The sequence below is a fragment of the Wolffia australiana genome, chromosome 17 (genome assembly GCF_029677425.1).
Source record: "Wolffia australiana isolate 7733 chromosome 17, ASM2967742v1".
Lineage (NCBI taxonomy): Eukaryota > Viridiplantae > Streptophyta > Magnoliopsida > Alismatales > Araceae > Wolffia > Wolffia australiana.
In genome coordinates this window covers 1750588-1770859 of record NC_135851.1, presented here as the reverse complement: position 1 = coordinate 1770859, position 20272 = coordinate 1750588, and the positions used below count along the sequence as shown (strand labels likewise).

Here is a 20272-nt window from a genome sequence, read left to right as displayed (position 1 = left end):
CGATATCGATATCCGTCTCTATGTCGTCATCCGCCTCCGTCTCAGGGGGGAGGATGATGATATCAGACATCGGTGTTGGATATCGGATTCCGATATCCAACTTAGAAGGATTGTATAAAAATTTAATTTAATCATTATCAATCAGCCGTTAGACAAGTCAACGTGCGGAAGAGGTTCGATGGGAGCTTTTTATCTTAGTGAGGGGCACGTTTAATATATACAGCTTGAACTTTTTTTTTCTTCCATATGGGATAACAGCTGGATTCCGAGTTTAACATCAAACTCCGAATCCTTTATCCCATATGGAAGAAAACAGAAAATTTGGGCTGTATTAATTGGACGAAGTATTAACATATTAAATATATTATACATATAACCGGCTTAAAATATACCATATATTTATAAATATATTACTATATCATTCCATGAATATTATACCATGTTTAATATATACAGCGCACAATTTTCGCTTTCTTCCATATGGGATAACGGGATTCGAAGTCTAATGTAAACTTCGTATCCCGTTATCCTATATGGAAGAAAATAAAAAACTTGCACTGTATAAATTTGTCGGGGTTGAAAATATAACAAAATCGTATGGCGTTGGATGCATTTAAATCATTGAAAATGATGATTAATATTGTTCTTTTTTTCTGTCGACACCGGACATCGATATCCGGATACTGGTTCCGATATCTGGATATCAAAATCCGATATCCGGTATCCGATATCCTGATCGTCCTTACCCCTCTGATATCCGTCACCAATATCCGTCCACATCTAAAAGACGGATACTGACCGATATCAGATATCAGAAACTGTCCCGGTTTTCTTGCCGATATCGGATATCAGTTGTCCGATATCGGATATCGGACAGATATCGGTTGGACAAACACTATCTGGAAAGATTTCCGTCCCGATTTTCATCAAATCTCGTGAGCGGGAAGTTTTTCCGTCCTGCGACGAAGAAACCGTCCCGTCCGCGTCCCTGGACTATAAATACAACACAAAGTATTTCAATCTGTTTCTGCTCCGAGGTCAGGACGGATGACGGCAACATGGGAAGTATTAGCTGATGGATCGTCATCCGCCCCGTCCGAATCGAGACGTAGAGTCGTCATCGGGATTCAAACCTGACACTAAAAGATGACGATGACGAGTCATGTCGTCATCCTCGACGCCGAACTCTGCCTCGCTCTTGATTTCATTGTCTGCGGTGTACAATCTCGGGATTTTTCTGAAGTTTTTTCGCTGGAATTTTCTCATTTGTGGAGGTAAGGCGGTACAGAAGACATCAAAGATCGTTTATTTACTTGAATTTTTTTGAAAATTTTGATTTCAATATAGAACTTCTCGCCAATCTCAATCTTTCTGAATCTCTGTTCGTTTCTCTTGCGGCATCTCTCTTTACCTTGAACAATGTTGTTATTCTTCTTCTTTTGAAGCTATTGTTATTTTTCTGCGATTATTTCCCACGGATTTTATTGCTAATCGCAGCTGTGATCGTTTTCTTAATGGCTTTCTCGAACTCGCACTCAATCTCCAACTTTCTCTCAATCTTTTCGCTAACCTCTATTTCAAGTCCCTTGTTTTTTATTCAGTAAATGGCTTTTCTTTGAATCTTCTCAAAAAAGTTGTGGAAGTTCATTGACGGAGAATTTTCACTGAAGAGTTAACTTCCCTCTATCCAAGCCCTAATCTATCTCTTCATTTCTTTGATGGTCTGTCTTTGGATCTCTCTTCTCACTGGCTCTAAATTTCAATTCTTCCTCTTTCTATCTATCTAACCTTACTTGCCTTCTTCATCATTTCAACTGCTAGTTATTTCTTTTGTGATTATCTGGTTTTTCTGATTTTGAGGAGATTCAGCGATGGAGTATGCTGTTGCGACCATTTTATTAATTCTCCTTCTCGACTTTGCTCTTAACTGCTAACATATTTCTCTTTTTTCATACTCTCTAAATCTCTGTTGTTCCTTGCTCTAAGTCTCAATATCTCTCAGCCATCCAAACTTATTCTCCTTTTTCTTCTATGCAAAACCTGGATATTTCTTCTGCAGTTATTTTCTTCAGATTTTTGTCCAGCTGTGATGGTTCGCTGATGCAGTGATAATTTTTTTATTTGATTTCTCAAATTTGCTCCCGATTTCTAACTTCTCCCTGGCTAATCCATTATGTTTGTCTCAACTCGTTGCCGATATCTCTCTCTCTCTCTCTCTCTCTCTCTCTCTAACTCTCCTTTATCCCTTGCTGTAATTCTAAAACTCTCTCTCTAATTCCATCTGGTCTCTTCGTAGCTCTATTCATCTGCTCCATCTCATTTTTCTAGCGTTAATCTTCAGTGCTGTATCGATTTTATTCCTGCCCATCAGGCTGTGCTGGAGTCTTTGTATTTTTTTTTTTTCATTTCACTCTCTTTTTCCCTTGTTAATCTTTTGCGTTTTGTGGCTGATCCCTACTAATATGTTCAAACTGGTCTTTGTTTTGCTCTATATTCAATCTCATTTTCCTTGTATTTAGCTTCCTTATTCTATGTTTCATTCCTACCAATCTGGTCGGTCTGGTGTCCTAATCTTGTGTTTTTTCCTTTCACTTCCAATTTTCTGGTGTTACCTTTTCGTGCCCTATTTTTCCTTCTTTCCAATCTTGTCCAGATAGTGGCTTAATTTTTACTTTTTACTTAACTCATATTTTTTGAGTCCAAATATTTCGTGTTCTATCGTTCATTCCTAGTTTCCAGCAGATCTTCTCAATTTGGTGTGTTATTTCTATTTTTAATTTTACTCCATTTTGTTGATGTTAAACTTTTGTGTTCGATGATTCAGTCTTACCAATTTGGTTGGTCTGATCTCTTTACATCTTATTTTACAGATTGGTACCTTTTTTTGCTTGATCTGGTCCCCAGTTATTGCTCAATCTCTCTCTGTTCATCTTCTCAAACCTTGGTTCTTAAACATTGTTCCTCTCTGGTAGAGAGGAGAGAGAGATGAGGCTCAGGGATCTGGTACCTTCGGCATCCAACTCTGTCGACGTCAAGTTCATATTGTTGGAGAAGGGCCACATATCCTAGTTTCCTACAGATCTTCTCAATTTGGTGTATTATTTCAATTTTTAATTTCACTCTATTTGTTGATGTTAAACTTTTGTGTTACCATTTTGGTTGGTCTGATGTCTTTAAATCTTATTTGGCAGATTGGTACCTCTTTTTGCTTGATCTGGTCCCCAATTATTGCTCAATCTCTCTCTCTCTGTCTCTGTTCATCTTCTCATACCTTGGTTCTTATACATTGTTCCTCTCTGGTGGAGAGGAGAGAGAGATGAGGCTCAGGGATCTGGTACCATCGGCATCCAACTCTGTCGATGCCGAGTTCATATTGTTGGAGATGGGCCAAATATACTGCACAAGGAGACAGAAGCTCCAGGCCAGTGTCACTGGCAGTATGGACAAGACCAAGACATCAAAGGGGGCAATTGAGGAAACAAGAGAGTGCCTTGCTCTAGTGGCCGACGAGTCAGCTTGTGTCAATTTCCTACTCTGGAATTCGGAGTGCGAGGCGTTTGAGCCAGGTGATATATTGCACCTGACCAATGGCATCTTCTCCTATCATCGTCAGAAGCTTGTGCTGAGGAGCGGGCGCAAGGGAAGAACAGAGAGAGTGGGGGAGTTCACCATGCTCTTTGTGGAGTCCCCTAACATGAGTGAGATCTCATTTCAGACAGCTGCTGAAGAACCTGGACCGGGAACCTCTCATGGAGGCAACTTGACTGCATGAACTGTTCCAATTTGATGTGGGTGAAAAGGAATTGCGTTGCTGAAAACTGGGAGAAATCAAGGTGTGTTCTCTCAGTTCGCTTCATCTTTTACATTGATCAACTGAGTCAGAACAAATGATTTCGTTTTTCGGTACAAGATATGAATCAGAGAGAAGCCTTGAAGCTGAATGATTGAAAAACCCTGGTTTCTTTCCATTTCCGGCAACTCTTCGATCAGTTTCACACAGTTCTCTAATTTTGGGTTCAACGTCTTGATGACGATTATAATATCCGCATCAAATTTTCAAGTACTATTATCTTCCAATTTTCTTTTTTTTTTGAAAATTGATTAAGGTGGTCACCCGACAAAGCGGTAACCACCCGGAGTTATATGTGGAGATAGTTAAACTCTCCTCACCACCTGGCCAACCTCTCTCTTAACTGATTACCCCTCTAGCGATTATCATCATCATCATTATCATCAATCATTACCAAGAGAAGGTCATACTTTAATCATGCCATTATCATCGTTATTGTCATCCACTTTCCAAGGGCCACCATTATCATCTTTTGAATTCATCATCACCATCATCATCGTCGCTCATCCAATCCATATATGGATGACAATGAGGATGAAAATATTTTAGTGATGATGATGACGAATTCATTTTCTGCCAATCCGACTGTAATTACCAGTTGATCAATAATATAGAAGTATTCTACTTGTTGATACAAAAAGTTCCATCTTAAAGGCAAATTTTTTATTGAGAACAAACTGAGAATATTACATTTTTTATTCCGATTGTTTGAATCCTTACTCGTAGTCTTTTTAAGTTATACTAATGCCCAAATGGGCTCACTAAACCTAGGCCCTATTTTCCTCCCTACTGCATATCTTTCAATAATCATTCAACATATTTCAGTGTTTGTTTGCCTGTGCAGTATCGAGACCATAAAAACCCTTCATTTATCCTTTTTCATCTCTCAAAAACCCTTTTGCTCGATCACTCTTGATTGTCGTGGTAATAATTCCCCAAAATTGTTTCATAATTTTGTTTTTCTTTGGACTCACTTTTATATTTCTTAATTTCTTCTCATTCTAACAGACTTCTTACTCAACCTCCTGTAACTCTTTGGTGGGATAACAATTAAATAATTACACCCTTCAATGCCTCTGGAGAGATAATTAGGGTTTGCTGGAGAGAAATTTGGAAAGAGAAAAAGAGTAATAGAAGGAATGTTGACGGAAATCGACAGAGAAGAAGTTTCAGAGAGAGAGAGAGAAAGAGACTGTCGAATGGGTTGTAGAGAGATAAAAAGGCTGATTTAGAAAGAGACGCTGATGTTTGAATGACTTTAATAATTTTTATTATGTCCTAATTGTAGGCTGAATTTTTTTTTGTTCGAAATGCCAGCGTGACTATAAAAATTCTATTTATGCCTGATTTTTTTATGGGCAACTTCAGGATTTTGTCATAAAATCCATTTTTTCTGCTTTATTTGGATTTGATGATCTTTTGCTTAGCAATTTAGTTATCACTTTATTCTTCCAAAATCACATCTTCTTCTCTTCAATTATAAAGGTCAGAAATTTAATTAAAAAAAGTACCGGGAGTTTTTTCTTTGGGTTAAATACATCTCTTGATCTTTAAGAAATGTTGATGCTATCATAGGCCTTTACCTCTTATATAAACTAAATCTATTATGTTATTAATGTTTTCCTGGCATATACAAGTATAACAAAAGAATAAATTTTAAAATCAAAGTTTATTTTATTCCATGAATCAATATTACTGATCAAGAAGCAATTGACACTTATGAAATTTAGAGTAAACTAAAAATGTACATGTGGATAGAGAAAAAATGATTGATGAGTAAAGATCAAGACTCAACTATGACCAATAAAATATTTGAGTGCAGTATCTTGATCAGATAATCAATCTCCAGCCTTAAAATTATTTTCCCTTTCTTCTAATATATTGTCGAATCTAAAATTAAGAGAACTTATTTCCTTCCGTTAGTCGTAAGCTGCTATGATTTGATAAATGCACGTGTTATGTATGCCATTATTTTTTTGTAAAATCCTTATTCTTTATATGCCTCCATAAAAATCTATTAAATTATGACTATTTTCCATCAAGATATAATTTATACACATTAGATTAGTAAATTTATTAAATTACAAGGGAAAATTATATAAAATGGGTGCTTATAAATATTTTAGAAAATCAGACTACACTAGAAAAATATTAGGAATCAATAAAACTTATAATGTTAATACTAAATAAATTAAAATATATGTGGTCGTCAAGCCAATCAAACATTTTGTCTCATTCAATGATCACTGATACAATATGTTAAATCCATGCAATGACTAAATGAATTATCATTCAGATCATGCCCAGATCACTAATATTTTAACATATATTCTAATTATTCCTATTTAAAGGATACTCGAGAGGGACATCAAAATATTTGAATAGAATTGACTATCTAGTCTCATTCATATGATGAGTATGGGCGATCTCCTCGCCACTAAAGAAGAAACACTAAAGACAAATACTGAGTGATCTTTAGACGAAAGAGTTAATTGAATTGATCTTTATGAATACCTAAATGGCGTCATACCAAACTATCAGTTGATCTTATTCTCATTAAGATTGTGTAAGTGGTCCTTTGACACTAGGTACTAAAGACATGTTGTATGGATGGTTATACTTTTACTATGACCTACAAGTTTTTGTTCAAAGAATTCCAAACTGTTGGAGCTCATGCATAAATTTGATGTGAGAGGTCAAAATGATTTAATGATCAAAACATGATCATATGTCTGTGGTATAAGAGGAGACGACACAAGGAAGCCAATGCGATGAAGTCCATGGCAAAGATAGTGGAATATCAGAGAAGAGTTCTATTGTCTTCCAAGGATCATCAAGCAGATGAGGGACTCTATGTACACAGTACCTGATGACTGTAAAGTTCCATGATAGAGTCATTATACTCCTTTGTATCTTCTAGTCATGAAATTAATCAATCAAATATTGATTAATCTATCTTATGATGTAAAAAATTAATTAATTTTTCCAATAAAAGACATTGGGCTTTTGATGTTGTCCCCTAGATTGATACATGGGCATCAAGGATCACACCCAAATGCTCTTTAAGATGTTAGAATATAATTAAAATTTAACGTTAGTATAAATAGGAGAAAGACCTAAATTAAATTAACCTAGGCTGGAATTCTTCTCGTGTTGAACCTTGTTTTCCATTCTCCCCTCGGTTCCCATCCTCTCTTGATGCGATTGGAGTGGTGTAATGACAATGCTAGATCGGAATCATCAAGATGATGGATGAGATTTGACCTGTCAGGGATCCCATTTATGCATCTAGAGGGACCCATGACAGTTCAACATGACTCTCTTGAGGAATTGAGAAATCAAAGATATGATGCACGCAAATATGATTTGATCAATGTTTTAAGGTGCCATTTTTATTTTGTTTAATATTTTCTGATTTAATTAATTTTTTATAAAGGTTTCATGTCAATCGTGTCCTAGAACTCTACATAAATTAGGAGTACGATTTAGAGTAAGAATCGATCGTAACAGAGCTAGAGTAATTGTTTACTGATAATAAAAATATCCCTCATCTCTCTCCTTTTTTGTCCTCTCAACCTATCTTTTGTCTCTCCCCTATTTATGTTTCTCATTATCTATCTATCTATCACTCCCTCTCTCTATATTTCTCTTTCCCCCTTCTGTTCTCTCTTTCTCTATCTCTTTCTCCTCTCTTTTCTCTCTTTATATCTTTTCCTCTCTCTCTCTCTCACTCTATGTATATATTTCTCTTCTCCCTCTCTCCTCTCACTTTATAACTTTTCCCCATCACTCTTTATCCCTTTATCTATTTCCCCTTGTCTCTTTATATATACCTTCCCCCCTTTCTTATCTCTCTCTTTATATCTTTTTTTCCCCTTCACTCTTTATCTCTATCTATCTCACCGTATCTCTCTACATATCTCTTCCCCCATTTCTCCTCTCTCATCTCTCTCTTGTATTTCTCTCACACATATCTTCTCTCTTGTATCTCTCTTATCTCACACTTATCTTTCTCTCTTCTCTCTCTCTCTATATATATATGTATCTTTTCTCACTTTTCTCTATTTCTACTCTCTCGTCGCTTTATTTTCTCTTTCTTTCTTCTCTGACTTCTCTCAGCTATGATGTGATGCATCACCCCCATACCATAGCACGATCTTCTACAAAGCTTGGCCAAGCAACCTCGAACTATAGTGTTCTCAAAATCAGCTCAGATTCCAACTGTGATGATAAGAAAGATGACTAGGCACACACAATTTTAAACAACACAACTTAAGAAGATGATACTTGATGTAAAACAATTAGACGGAACTGTTGGATTGGTTTACAACACAGTAAATAGACGAATGCGATGCCAGGAATGAATGATGCAACTTTTAAGATAACAAGAAGTATGTCAATTATTGTCGATTTAGAACGATGGGCCTGGGGATACGAGTTGTCTAGGACCGGTAGGCTCCAGATGACCGATAATCTCAGTTTTAGGGTTAAAATTCGTCATTGGTGATTGAGATTATTCAATAAAAATATATTTAACCGTACTTAAGAATACTTAGTGATAAGTACGGATCGTCTTCACAGGGAATGATGATTAAGGAATTACTTTCTTATACTAGTGATGATGGATGAGAGGATAGACGAAAGCAAGATTTGAGGACGTGAGCTAGTGATATCGATAAAAGATACATAATTATAAGCTAATTTAACTTAAAGAAAAGAGTAAGTGATTGTGACCGACACGATGATGAACGACAGTATGAACAAGGATAGTGGTTGGATGTGGAGTGGTTCTGTGGCAAGGATAGATAGACGAGAGAATCGGGACGTAAGTAAGTGAAGTGATAAATGAAACACTGATAAAAAAACTAAAACTATGATAATGATGATGTTGGGAGAGAAAAAATGTAAGGCCAAAGACACTTACCTTGGATCCTTACGTTCCGCTAGGATCACGGCGATTTGCGAGTGCCGATAAGCTCCCCCTCTTCTCTTATGTCTCTTCCCACACACCCAAGACACCAAGAACACTCTTGATAGATCTCAAAACTCACTATCTTTCAATCAGCCTACAAAAGTAGGAAGCAAATTCAAGATGATTTTTACAATGATCCAATCCTCTCTTTATATATCAGAGGGTATGGATAGAAAGAGGAGGGGAAGATCAAAAGTTATGGCCGTTAGAAGTTGAAGCAATCCTAGCCTTTAATTTATGCTCTCTCCTCATCAATGTCATCGGTTTCGTGGCTGTTAAGAAGTCAAAGCATTTGGTATTCTGTGGCTTTTCGTATTCCGTGGCTTTTCATATTCCGTGGCTTTTCGTATTCCGTGGCTTTTCGTATTCCATGGCTTTTCGCATTCCGTGCCACATGTACATGACAAAAATACAAAAAGAACAAAGAAAAAATCTCTTTCTCGATGCTGACATGGCGGCGCATCAGCGCGCCATGTCACCCTGTGCCATAAAAAAACCAAAATACTTAAAATTTCATATTAAATAAAATAAAAGCCCAAAAAATAGGTATAAATATATATTTTGACTCAGAAAAAGCACATATTCCCAAAATTTAATATCAAACAGTTCCAGAAAAATCATATTTTGTCTCAAATATTATATTCTTATAGAATCTAATTATTATAAAAATCCCAAAAAATGTAGAAAATTCATAAAATCATTCTAAAAATAGATTTAATCATTTTAAGCTTGATAACATGCAAATATGAGTAATTTAATGCAAATAAACATGCAAATGTGATCATATAAGATACTAAAAATCCATGGTATCCATGACCCGATCGATTGGTCCGAACACCGACGAAGCAGGAAAGCAATCACAGCTCGTAAGTTTTCACAAACCTCACTATTATTAAATCTAATCCGACACCAAGAAAGAGAACCCTACTTCAACGATGAAGCGGCTAATCCTAAGTAAAAACTCTCTCTAGTAGAGGGACGATGATGTAGGACAACGTCGCTGACGTCATCTCGAGGGTACCGAGGTGATACTCGGATACCAATTTTGACGAGGACGTCATCGAAGACATCGTCCATTGGTGTGCACCTACGAAGATGTAACTACGTGATGCGATGAAATCTTCGACAATGTCTTCGACGACAGACGGGGTTGGGAAAGGGAATTGACATGTGGTAAGCTCCAGCACGAAGACGCGGTGCGTGGAATATCCAGACGGATGAAATCCTTCAATGAGTACACTCCAGTAAGAACACATGACGTCTGGGATATCCGAAGGGGAGAAGTCCTGCACTTTCAGAGGATCAACTCAATTACACCAAGTCTTCACAACCTACAGGTGGCTGAATGAAATCCCACAGGTGGGGCCCAAGGGATCTCGTTTAGAGGCAAGAGACACCCCCCCCTCAGGTCAACACATCCAGAGTGGTCCAATTAACCCCAAATTAGTTCATCCACGTCGATGGTTGTGAAAACTCCCCTCGGACAATGGAATTTCTGGCGGACAACAGACGCAATCCAAGAACAGAAGAAGAATATCGTGATCCAAGGAAGCTTAGGGGAAGTTTAACATGTGGACGTAACGATGCCAATAGATTCCTCCAGCGATCCGATCGCTTCTCAATCGGGAAGTTCGCCGGCGAACGGCGGTTGTTGACCGCCGATGAAAAAAATTACCACAGAGTCAATGTTGATCCGTTTGAGGGATCCAGAAATCACATTCGATGTAAGAAAGAGGGCTTCGAGCAATGACTGATTAAATGATCACAACAGTCCAATGATGGTTGCGTTAGGAAGGTCTTCGTCGACTGAATGTATCACAAACCAAACTTGAGAAAATGATGACGATGTCAAGGAAAATGTCAGATTCTTCTTCACATGACAAATATTTGGCCGACGACTTTGAATCAGAGTATGGTCAATGGACGATCGACGATGAGAGTGATGATATTATGCCGACATTGATAAATGGTGACACCACCAAATGACGATGAAGAGAATATAGGTTGTGTAGAGAAATTGATCTATGCAGAGTAACTAGCGGTGCCACAAAAGAAACAATCACCCAAGGCAGCTAGAAGAGGTCGACAACGATGATGAAGTGGTCAGTAACCCACAAGACGGTGGAACAATCCACCATTGAATGATGTTCCTGGAACCTGAATGTTGAGTTACTGGTTGAGATGGAGGCCGTATTCCCCCCGGCAATGATAACTGTTAAGCAATCTCTAGATCCACATCTGGGACCCACGTAACTAATGGAAATATATGTGGCCGGTAAGCCAATAGCACATTCCACATCTCGTTCCATGTTCATTAATAGAACATATTCATTATAGTGCACGTGTGATGCTTATAATGAAGTCTGTGAATACATGATTGAATTTAGTGAATTATGATGAGATTGTAATACGGAGATCACTAGTCTTTAAGCATGTGTTCTAAACATTCCTATTTGAAGGATACACAAGAAGGACATCGAAGTATCCAGATAGAATAGCACAATCTAGCCTCATTCATATGAAGAGTATGGCTGGTCCCGTAGCCATTAGTGTGGAGACACAAAGGATAGATAGTGGGTGCTCTTTAGTGGAAAGAGTTCACTGAATTAATCCGTACGAATCCCTGAATGGTATTATACCGAACTGTCAATCAGGTTGATTCACGTCACGGTTGTGTTAGTGGTCCTTAGACCCGAGACACCAAAGACGTCTTATGGCGGATGGTTGTACTTTGACTATGGCCAACGAGTCTCTAATCATGGAATTCTAAACAGTCTTAGTTCGCGTACATCAAGAAGTTCACGAAGATGATTGAGAGGTCAAGATGGGATCGTCCACCCTCGATATAAGAGGTGACAGCTCAAATAAGATGATGCGATGAAGTCCTTGGCCAATGCAGTAAAATATTGGAGAAGAGTTCTTCGATGATTTCCAAATGCATCAGTACTAACTCGTCGATTAGGGTTTGATAGTTGACCATACCCTAAGTCATCCAAGGAGCGTCAAGTGGATGAGGGATTATACATACACATTAACTGATGATGAACAGGTCCATGAGTGAGTCGATACACACTCCTTTATATCTTCTAAGACACAAGGTGTAGCTTGGCACCCCACATGTTGGAGACTTGAGCTATCGACTGGGTTAAATTGAGCTGACATTAATTAATCTATATAATAATATAGATAATTAATTTGGAAGGCTAATAAAAGTTGTTGGGCCATTGGAGTCATTAACTAGACTGATACATAGGCCTAGAGGGTCACACACAAATGGTCTTTTGGACGTCGGAAGATATACTTAAGTTTGGGGGTTTTTATGAAAAGTACCCACTTAGTATAAATAGGGGAAGGCCTTGAACGAAATTCACCCAGGCCAGAATTGTTCAGGGGCCTTCACCTTCTTCTCCACTCTCCCCACACCCCCTCTCCATGTTCGATGTGATCGGAACGGCATAACAACGGTGATGGAGGTAGAACAGGGCTCGTCAAGGAGAAGGAGGAGATCCGATGTGCCGAAGATTGCGTGGATACGTCTAGAGGCTGTACACTTGAGCAGCTCGACTCGTCTCGCTCCGAGATCGAAGAAATCACGAATGAGATTCATGGAAAGGTACTTCGTTTAATGTTTTTGTTGATGTCGTTCGATTCGTTCAAGTCTTTCGCTGCAAATCATTTTTATTTATTCATCCATGTCAAGGCCTCTAGAATCCAATAGTAACAAAATAAGAGGCAAATTTCTTTTTCACAAACAAGAGAGTGTATCCCCATTAGAGCATACCTTCCTTTATTTATAAGGATGGTTGCTCTAATGGGCCTTTAGAGGAATGGTCCATTGAAAGACATTCCCCTAATGGTCCACAAGGTACAAAATAAACTAGAATTGGGCCCAAACAGATGGCCATAAACTTTTTCATAGACAACAAAGAAATGCATAAATAAACATAACCGGATCAATCATCAAGCTGCGTACTTGAAGGTCAGATCCTTCGCGTTGGCTTGGGCATCACGTTGCGGCTGCTGGCGAGCTTGAACATGAGCTTCTAGATGGTCCTCCATCAATATTACCAAGTTGGATGCTACAATGGACTTGAGGATGAGGATAAATCCCACCACAAATGAATCACCTTCGTTCTCATCAGAGCAAATCAACATATCCAAGCAATTATTAAGTGACTCCTTGCTAGCATTTTCATCTGGTTCCAATTAACCACATGATTGAGCCCTACATCTTTGTTAGCAACGACGTTAACACACGGAGTGATCACATTTATTGAAGCTACTATCACTTCTTTGTGGTGATGATTGTGTCAATCTAGTTTTGGGTCGACCATGTCCTGTTTGGTAGGGATCCCTACCCACCCGACCATCCTACTGCAACTATGGATTACTCTTGGAATGAAACACTTAGTGGCGTAGGTTACTGCCGAGATGCCCCCTATTGCTTCCTGATAAACTCCCCTTTTTAATTACCAGCTTTACTTTGTTCCTTCTTTCCAAGGATTCTAGTTTTAGGTAAGTCTCCTAGCACAGCCACCAAGTAGAGGATTGTCTATGTGGGTTAAAATTTTTACATAATTATTCTATCAAATATCTTTCCTATATTCCTATATCCTCTTTCCAAACAATCATTTTTTCCTGCCTTTCATTTAGAATTGCTGATGTCTCCATATAAATTGATTTCAATCAGTCCATTGACAAATTTTGGTAGTCCTCACATTACACCATTAGGGTCAAGACAAGAATTCATGACATTAGATCAAGAGAAGTTTCTTAATTCACATTAAAAAATTGAATGCAGCAGTCATTAAAATGCACATGTGACTTGAGTCTCACAATCACTAATTTGGTAAAAAATTAACTCTGGAATTGTCCATAATGATTTTTTCCTCAACGAATCCATATTTTTAGTATTAAAAATATTACATGGTAGTCAGATATTAGTTGATTTTATATTCGTGAGATGTAGAAAAATATTAAAAAAAATTTTATCAAATATAATACGCAAATACATTTTGTCATGTTATTCATTATCTGTTCCGTAATTGATGATGTTTTCGTCATTGTTATCTGCTTAACTATATCAGTATCCAATTATCAGTTTGAGACAGTTGGGATCAATTATAATTATCCATTATCCTTAAAATGATATGTCTAGTGTTGCTTATTTTTTAGGATTGCATAATCACAATATCTGATAATAGATATCAGATATATATACAATTAGTAGAACCCTACTATCCAATCAAGCCTAAAAAGTGTTGGCCCATGACCATTGTCATTGGAATGGGTTTGAGGAGGGTTACTTGGTGATGATTGGTTACCACCTATCCCACATCCAAAAAGCTCATTGAAATTTGGGCCTAACATCTACGTGGTATATGTCCTGCTCACAATCAAATTATGTCCACTTTAGCATCTCACATCTCACTTGATAAGGACCTTTTCCTATAGCCTGTTGGGACCTACCTGACATCGCTTCGACCACTTCTTTTACCCTCAATGGCATCAAGCATATTTGATAACTTGCAAATTAACATGATTAATTAGTGAATTTTACATTATATTTATGTGTTTTAATGACTATATTTGCATGTTATCCTATAAAAATGAAGATAAATCACTTACACTTTGATTTTACTTTTATTCCTGATTTTTTATCATTTTTTTACATGGAATTTAACCTCATTTCAGTGAAGAAATATTTTTTGCAGGGCCTTAAATATTTGGCTAAAGGTTGGTAAAGATTTTCCTAATTTTTCTAGAATTTTCCATATTTTTATATAATTTTTTGATCATTATATAGTCAAGAAATGATTTTTTATCATTTATTTAGCGTTTACTTAGCATTTATATATATATCAAGGGGCATCCACGTCATTTTCCCAAAATTCGAGCAAATACGTGGATGCATTTTATATATATGAAAAGTTTTTTTTATGTAATAAACAAAAAGTCAGCGAAAAATATTATATATATATATATATTAAAATGTCGGTTAGCCACGTGCGTTAAATGCACGCGCTAACCGACTAGCACGAATTTTCGCACGTGCAATATTTTTAATATACATATATTTTAAGGCCGTTTGCGTGTGCATTTAATGCACGCACTAACCGACACTTTCTTTATTTAAAAAACGATGACGACGTTTAACGGCGTCGATTCGCCGCGTGCATTAAATGTACGCGGAAATTGACGCCAAAAAACGTAAATAAAGGCGGTCAGCTTACCGCCCATTTGTTTAATTTTTTTTTAACGCAGTCAAAAAGTGCGGCTCCGTTTGTCGTTTTCTTTTTTAAAAAAAAAATTAAAGGAAGAGGGCGACGTGGCTCGTTTTCATCCATTCAAAAGAGACTCAAATGCCTAATTATTTCGCGCCGACGACAAGGACAATCACGTGTCAGAATGTGATCCGAGAATGCAGAAAAGGAGAAATACCGACGCCGACCAATAGAAAAATGGCATTTCCAAATTTCTTGGAGGAGAGATAAATAATCCAACGGCCCAAATTTATCCTCACTAAAACTTTGATATCTTGAGATCTAGACGTCCGATTGGGCTGAAATTTTGAGGGTAGGTTCGTCTTTTCCCCCTCTACAATCCAGACGGTTGGATCTTTAAATGGAGATCTACAAATGGACGAAATACACTTTTGGTGGCTCTCCCCAAGCAATTGGCCAGGAAGGACACAAGAGGGGTTCTTGAAGTTGACAGATCTTGATTCTGCACTCAAAATTGTAAGTTTCTGATTTGTATTTCAACCATCTTCTTGAACGATTCTAAAACGCCGAGGCATGGGCGAAATGTACATGCCTTAGAATTTGTTTTGAATGAAATTAGCACTTCGTTTTGATTCTGATTCGAGATCTGGTTTTTTATCCTTAATTCTACATCAATTCAAAACATTTCTGGTTCATTAGATTTTTAATTTAGGGTTGGATTTCATCTTTTCCCCAAATTCTTCACTTTCTCTCTCTAGGTTAATTTGTCTAGTTTCTCTCTCTAGATTTTGATTTTTATTGTTTAGGAATTTAATTCAATATATAAAAAACCTAAGAACAAAATTTGAATCGAAAATTCATCCATCTTGAAGTCCAATTTAAAAATTCCTTTCTTGATTATTTAATTTTCAATTTTTAATTCATAAAAATTGTTTTAAAATTTTATAATAATTGGGAAATTAATAATCTGAATTAATCTGATCTTAAAATTAAAATATTCTTATCTTGAATTTTCTGACCGAAATATTTAAAATCAAAATTAAGTCTTACTTAATTTTGATTAATTAAAGAATATTATTAACCATAATTAAGATTATTAATTGCAAAATTTATTCATCGTTGAATTAATTCATTGAAATTGGATACAATTCTCACTTGCTGCCTCCCTGTGCTTCGAACCCTTACTTGCTCTATATTCAATATTTAGTGAATAAGGGAAATTATAAATTTTATTGTATAAGTCTTAATCCAAGATCAACGACATATTTACGTGCATTTTTAGGCTTATCAATATTGGTGATGATTTTCTATCCATCCACAACCCATCTTGAACAGATGTCGTCATCCATTGATCTCGATAGACCCTATATGATACTACCTGGATTTCAAATCCAGAAATCCACAAAAATCTCAGAAATTATAATTTTCACTTATAAACTCATTTCCTTCATTCCAAGCTTAGAAAAATTCCAAAATATAATTTATGCCTTTCTGTGGATCTACCCCTTTCTGTGGAAAAATCACTTTGATTCTGGTCTTTAGGCGTAGTTCATTAAGGATTTGCAGATTTCCTATTTCTTCTGTCGAGGCCTTCTAGAGTGAACGATTTAATACTTCTCTATCACATTCAACGCCTTGGACTATCCTGAATTATTTGTTGGTTCAGTTGCGTTCGTCTTTGATTGTGTTGGAAATTTTTTTATTGTGGGAGAGATTGAAAATTTTATCGTCCTTGCTAGGGCTTAATGTTCCTGAAATGTTCGACATCAGCTATTCTTTGATTTTTTTCCTTGGAACGTTGTCTTGAGAATAAGTAATTTCATTGTTAAAAAATCGTGAAGTTGACTTGATAATTATCCTGACCCTCCTTGTGTGTCAACGTGAAACGTGATTAGAAAATCTGCATAGAAATGTGTGTTAACAAGGAATTTTATTGGTTAGAAATGTATTTTTTTCGTGTTCGTCTTGTCAATCTAATGCTAAAGGTGCTCTTTAATTCCTCTTTTCTTTATTTCCTATTTTCTTTATTTATGATTTGAAGTCGACGCTTATGAGATTCACTATCGATTCTTGATGATTTTAATAATTTTAAAAACGGGATACTATTCTTTGTAATTCCTATCCGTGCATTTTAATTCATTTCAGTATCCTTTTGCGAATTTAAATGAGGCAATAAATGCTCCATTGTTTACCATTTTTTGATAATATTATCTATTTCCGAATTCTCTACACAATATTTTTGGTGACATTGCAGTTCATCTAATCCTAGTGGACCTGTCACCTTCTGTGAATGACCAATGGTTTTATTCTTCTTTTTGTCCTAGATTAATTCTTAGTTATACTAAATTCATTTTGATACTTTTATGAGACATTTCTGGAACAGGTGTTGAATGCATCTGTAGATTTTATACTATGTGTGCTGGGAGACGCCTTCATTTCAACACCGTGGAAAGTGTCTTTCCTTTTTTCTTTCTCCTTTTTTCCTTTTTTCTTTCTCTTTCCTTCATTGTGGATTAACTCATATTGAGGACTATTAACTTTCACTTTTAAAGTCGACAATTTGAAAATGAACTTCTTCCATTTACTGTAATGTAATGATGAATTGGTAATTCATCTTATTAATTCATTCTGACTTATGCAGTCTCCCCCTTCTGCGGGTTCCGCCGAGTCATGGTCACGCTCTTCACCTAGCTAAGTGGCCTTGGCTCCCCATTCTTGAGGCCTCTTTAGGCACTCAAATTGTTTTGTAATCAGGTATGCACATTCTTCTTCGCTGTCTTTGATGGTTTGTTTGTTCTATGGTGGTTTGTATGTTGATCGAGTTTTTTTTTTTTTAAAACTAAGTTGTTTGTTGAGAGACGATAAAATATATGGGAGCTGGTTCATACGACATAACGCTAAAATTGCTCTAATAATTTTAATGCAAAATTGTTGACTGATTATCTACTTTGGTGGATTTTTTTTCTTTGGAGAATTGTGTTGTTTAATTTTGATACTTTTAGTTTTGTTATTCATTGTGGTTTTTTGAAATTTTGAGTTGCATGTTTTATCATGAAAATGACTCTTCAGGGCAGTATGAAGGCATGTGCTTAAGTAAGCTAACTAAATTTGACCCAAGATTATTACAACTTTAAACTGTTAGAAAAGCAGAAATGGTTTTAGGTATGTGTTAAGTCGTTGCCCTTCTTTGAAAGATTTTATGAATTTATGGGATTCGTGTAAATGTTAGTGAACCAACCATGGTAATTGTAAACGTAATTTTCTAAGAGGAATATAGCAGCATTATTTCGTGTGAATCAAAATATTTTCTGAAATTCCAGTTTGACATATTTTAATCGTTAATTTATGTGTCATCTTTTTTTACAAATGATTGCATCTTGTTAATTACCTTGGTATCGTAATGGAGTCTACATCTGCTACTACCCCAAAATCAACAGCTAGGGCAATGTCGTCGATGTCCGCGGAGTGCATCCCAGTAGAGGTTGATGACAACATATCAACTCGTAGCGGAAGACGCAATCTGTCTAAAGTTTTAGATCGTCTTGTTGAAGTTTCCCGGGACGAGTACCAGTGCACGCTATGTTAGGCAGAGAACCCCATGTGTAAAGTCATCAACAAGAGGAATAAAGACAAGAGCACAAACGTATTTTGGAGACATTTGGAGAAGGTGCATCGTAAATTTCACGATGAAATTAAGGGACTCACAGCTGATGCAAAGAACCATTCTCCATTATGAACTACTCTCCTGCAAGTTGTACTTACGCGACATCACCGTGGAGCAGACGAAAGAAGTGTTTGTTAAGTTCATTTGCGACAACGATCTTCCTTGGCTTCTTGTGAAGAAGAAGTCTTTCCAAAGACTGTGGTTCTACGGGACAGGTGGTCGGGGACATCCCTGGTCTGGATGTGGTTAAGGCGATGGCTGAAAGGATGTACAAAGAAGTCCAAGGGAAGTTGGTGGAGATGTTTGCCGACGTCTCTAGCGTCTCACTTACCGTGGATGCTTGGACATCCCAAAATAACCTCGCCCTTCTAGGAGTCACAGCCCATTGGATCGACTGGAAGCCATGTGAGCTTCTTCTTGGATTGCAATAGATCAAGGGACCCCATAGCGGCTTGAACTTAGCGTTGATCATCGTGGAAGTTGCATATCAATACGGCATCGAGTTGAAGCTATGTGCCATCACCACGGACAATGCGTCCAACAACAGAACAATGATGGCCTCCATTGTAGATCAAGTGAAGATAGTAAATCCCCAATTCACTATGGACCGACATGTACCATGCGTTGCCCATGTACTGAACCTCGTAGTCCAGGACGGACTCAAGGTCATTTGTAATCCAGAACCTCGTGGAAGTAATACGCTACGTGTCTGAGAACTTCGCCCAATAACACAATTGGACACAGATGACCCAACCGATTCACAGGTCGGCGAAGATACTGCGACAACAGTTGCACCTTTGGGAGAAGTAGTTTCACGCGTGAGAGCCATTGTCAATGCCATTCAGGGATCCACACATCGTATGGAAAAATATGTTGATATGTGCAAAATGTTTGAGCTACTAGATTCGAACAAGATAAAGGTCGACTGCCCAATGAGCTGGAACTCCACTTTCACGATGTTAGAGCGTGCTCTTGCTAAGAAAGAGGTTCTGGAAAATATGGCTATGATGTTACTTTTGACGTCCACCAGAGATTACAACTTATGTCAGGAGGAATGGGAGTTGATTGACGAATACCTGTGCATCCTTGGCCCACTGTGCAAGGGAACTAACTTTGTGTGTTCGGCGAAGAAATTGCCAAGAACTAAAGTAACATCATTGGTCATGGAGCTGAAGAATCACCTTAAGTATGCTACGAACAATGCAGGGGCAACATTGGATGCTGAGCGACCGAATGCCTTGCGGTCAGCGTGTGGTGCTATGCATAACAAGTTGATGCAGTATGCAATGGTACTTTGGGGCAATAATATCATCGCTACAGCAGTGACATTGGATCCATTCTCAAAATTAGAGGTTGTTGATCCGTCATATCGCCAAATTGTGCTTTCCTATCTTGGCGGTCTCTTTGATTATGCAGCTATGACAAAAGCAGCTGGATGTGACTTAGAGCAGGGAGAGTTGTCAGAAAGTTTTCGTCCGAGACAGTATGTTTCGTCCAAGCGGCAATATACACGTCCGTGTAGTCGTCATTGACCACAGTCAATGCCGAGGCAAGAGCTGGAT

At 37.4% G+C, this 20272-nt stretch overlaps 1 protein-coding gene across 1 annotated transcript; it reads left to right on the top strand.

The window, feature by feature from the left end:
• Positions 1-2872: 2872 nt before the first annotated feature.
• On the top strand, positions 2873-4063 carry LOC144714536 (Nucleic acid-binding, OB-fold-like protein). Its single transcript, XM_078589287.1, has 2 exons — positions 2873-3095; positions 3192-4063. The coding sequence occupies exon 2, from the start codon at positions 3317-3319 to the stop codon at positions 3770-3772; it is 456 nt and encodes a 151-aa protein (XP_078445413.1). The 5' UTR covers positions 2873-3095; positions 3192-3316; the 3' UTR covers positions 3773-4063.
• Positions 4064-20272: the final 16209 nt, after the last annotated feature.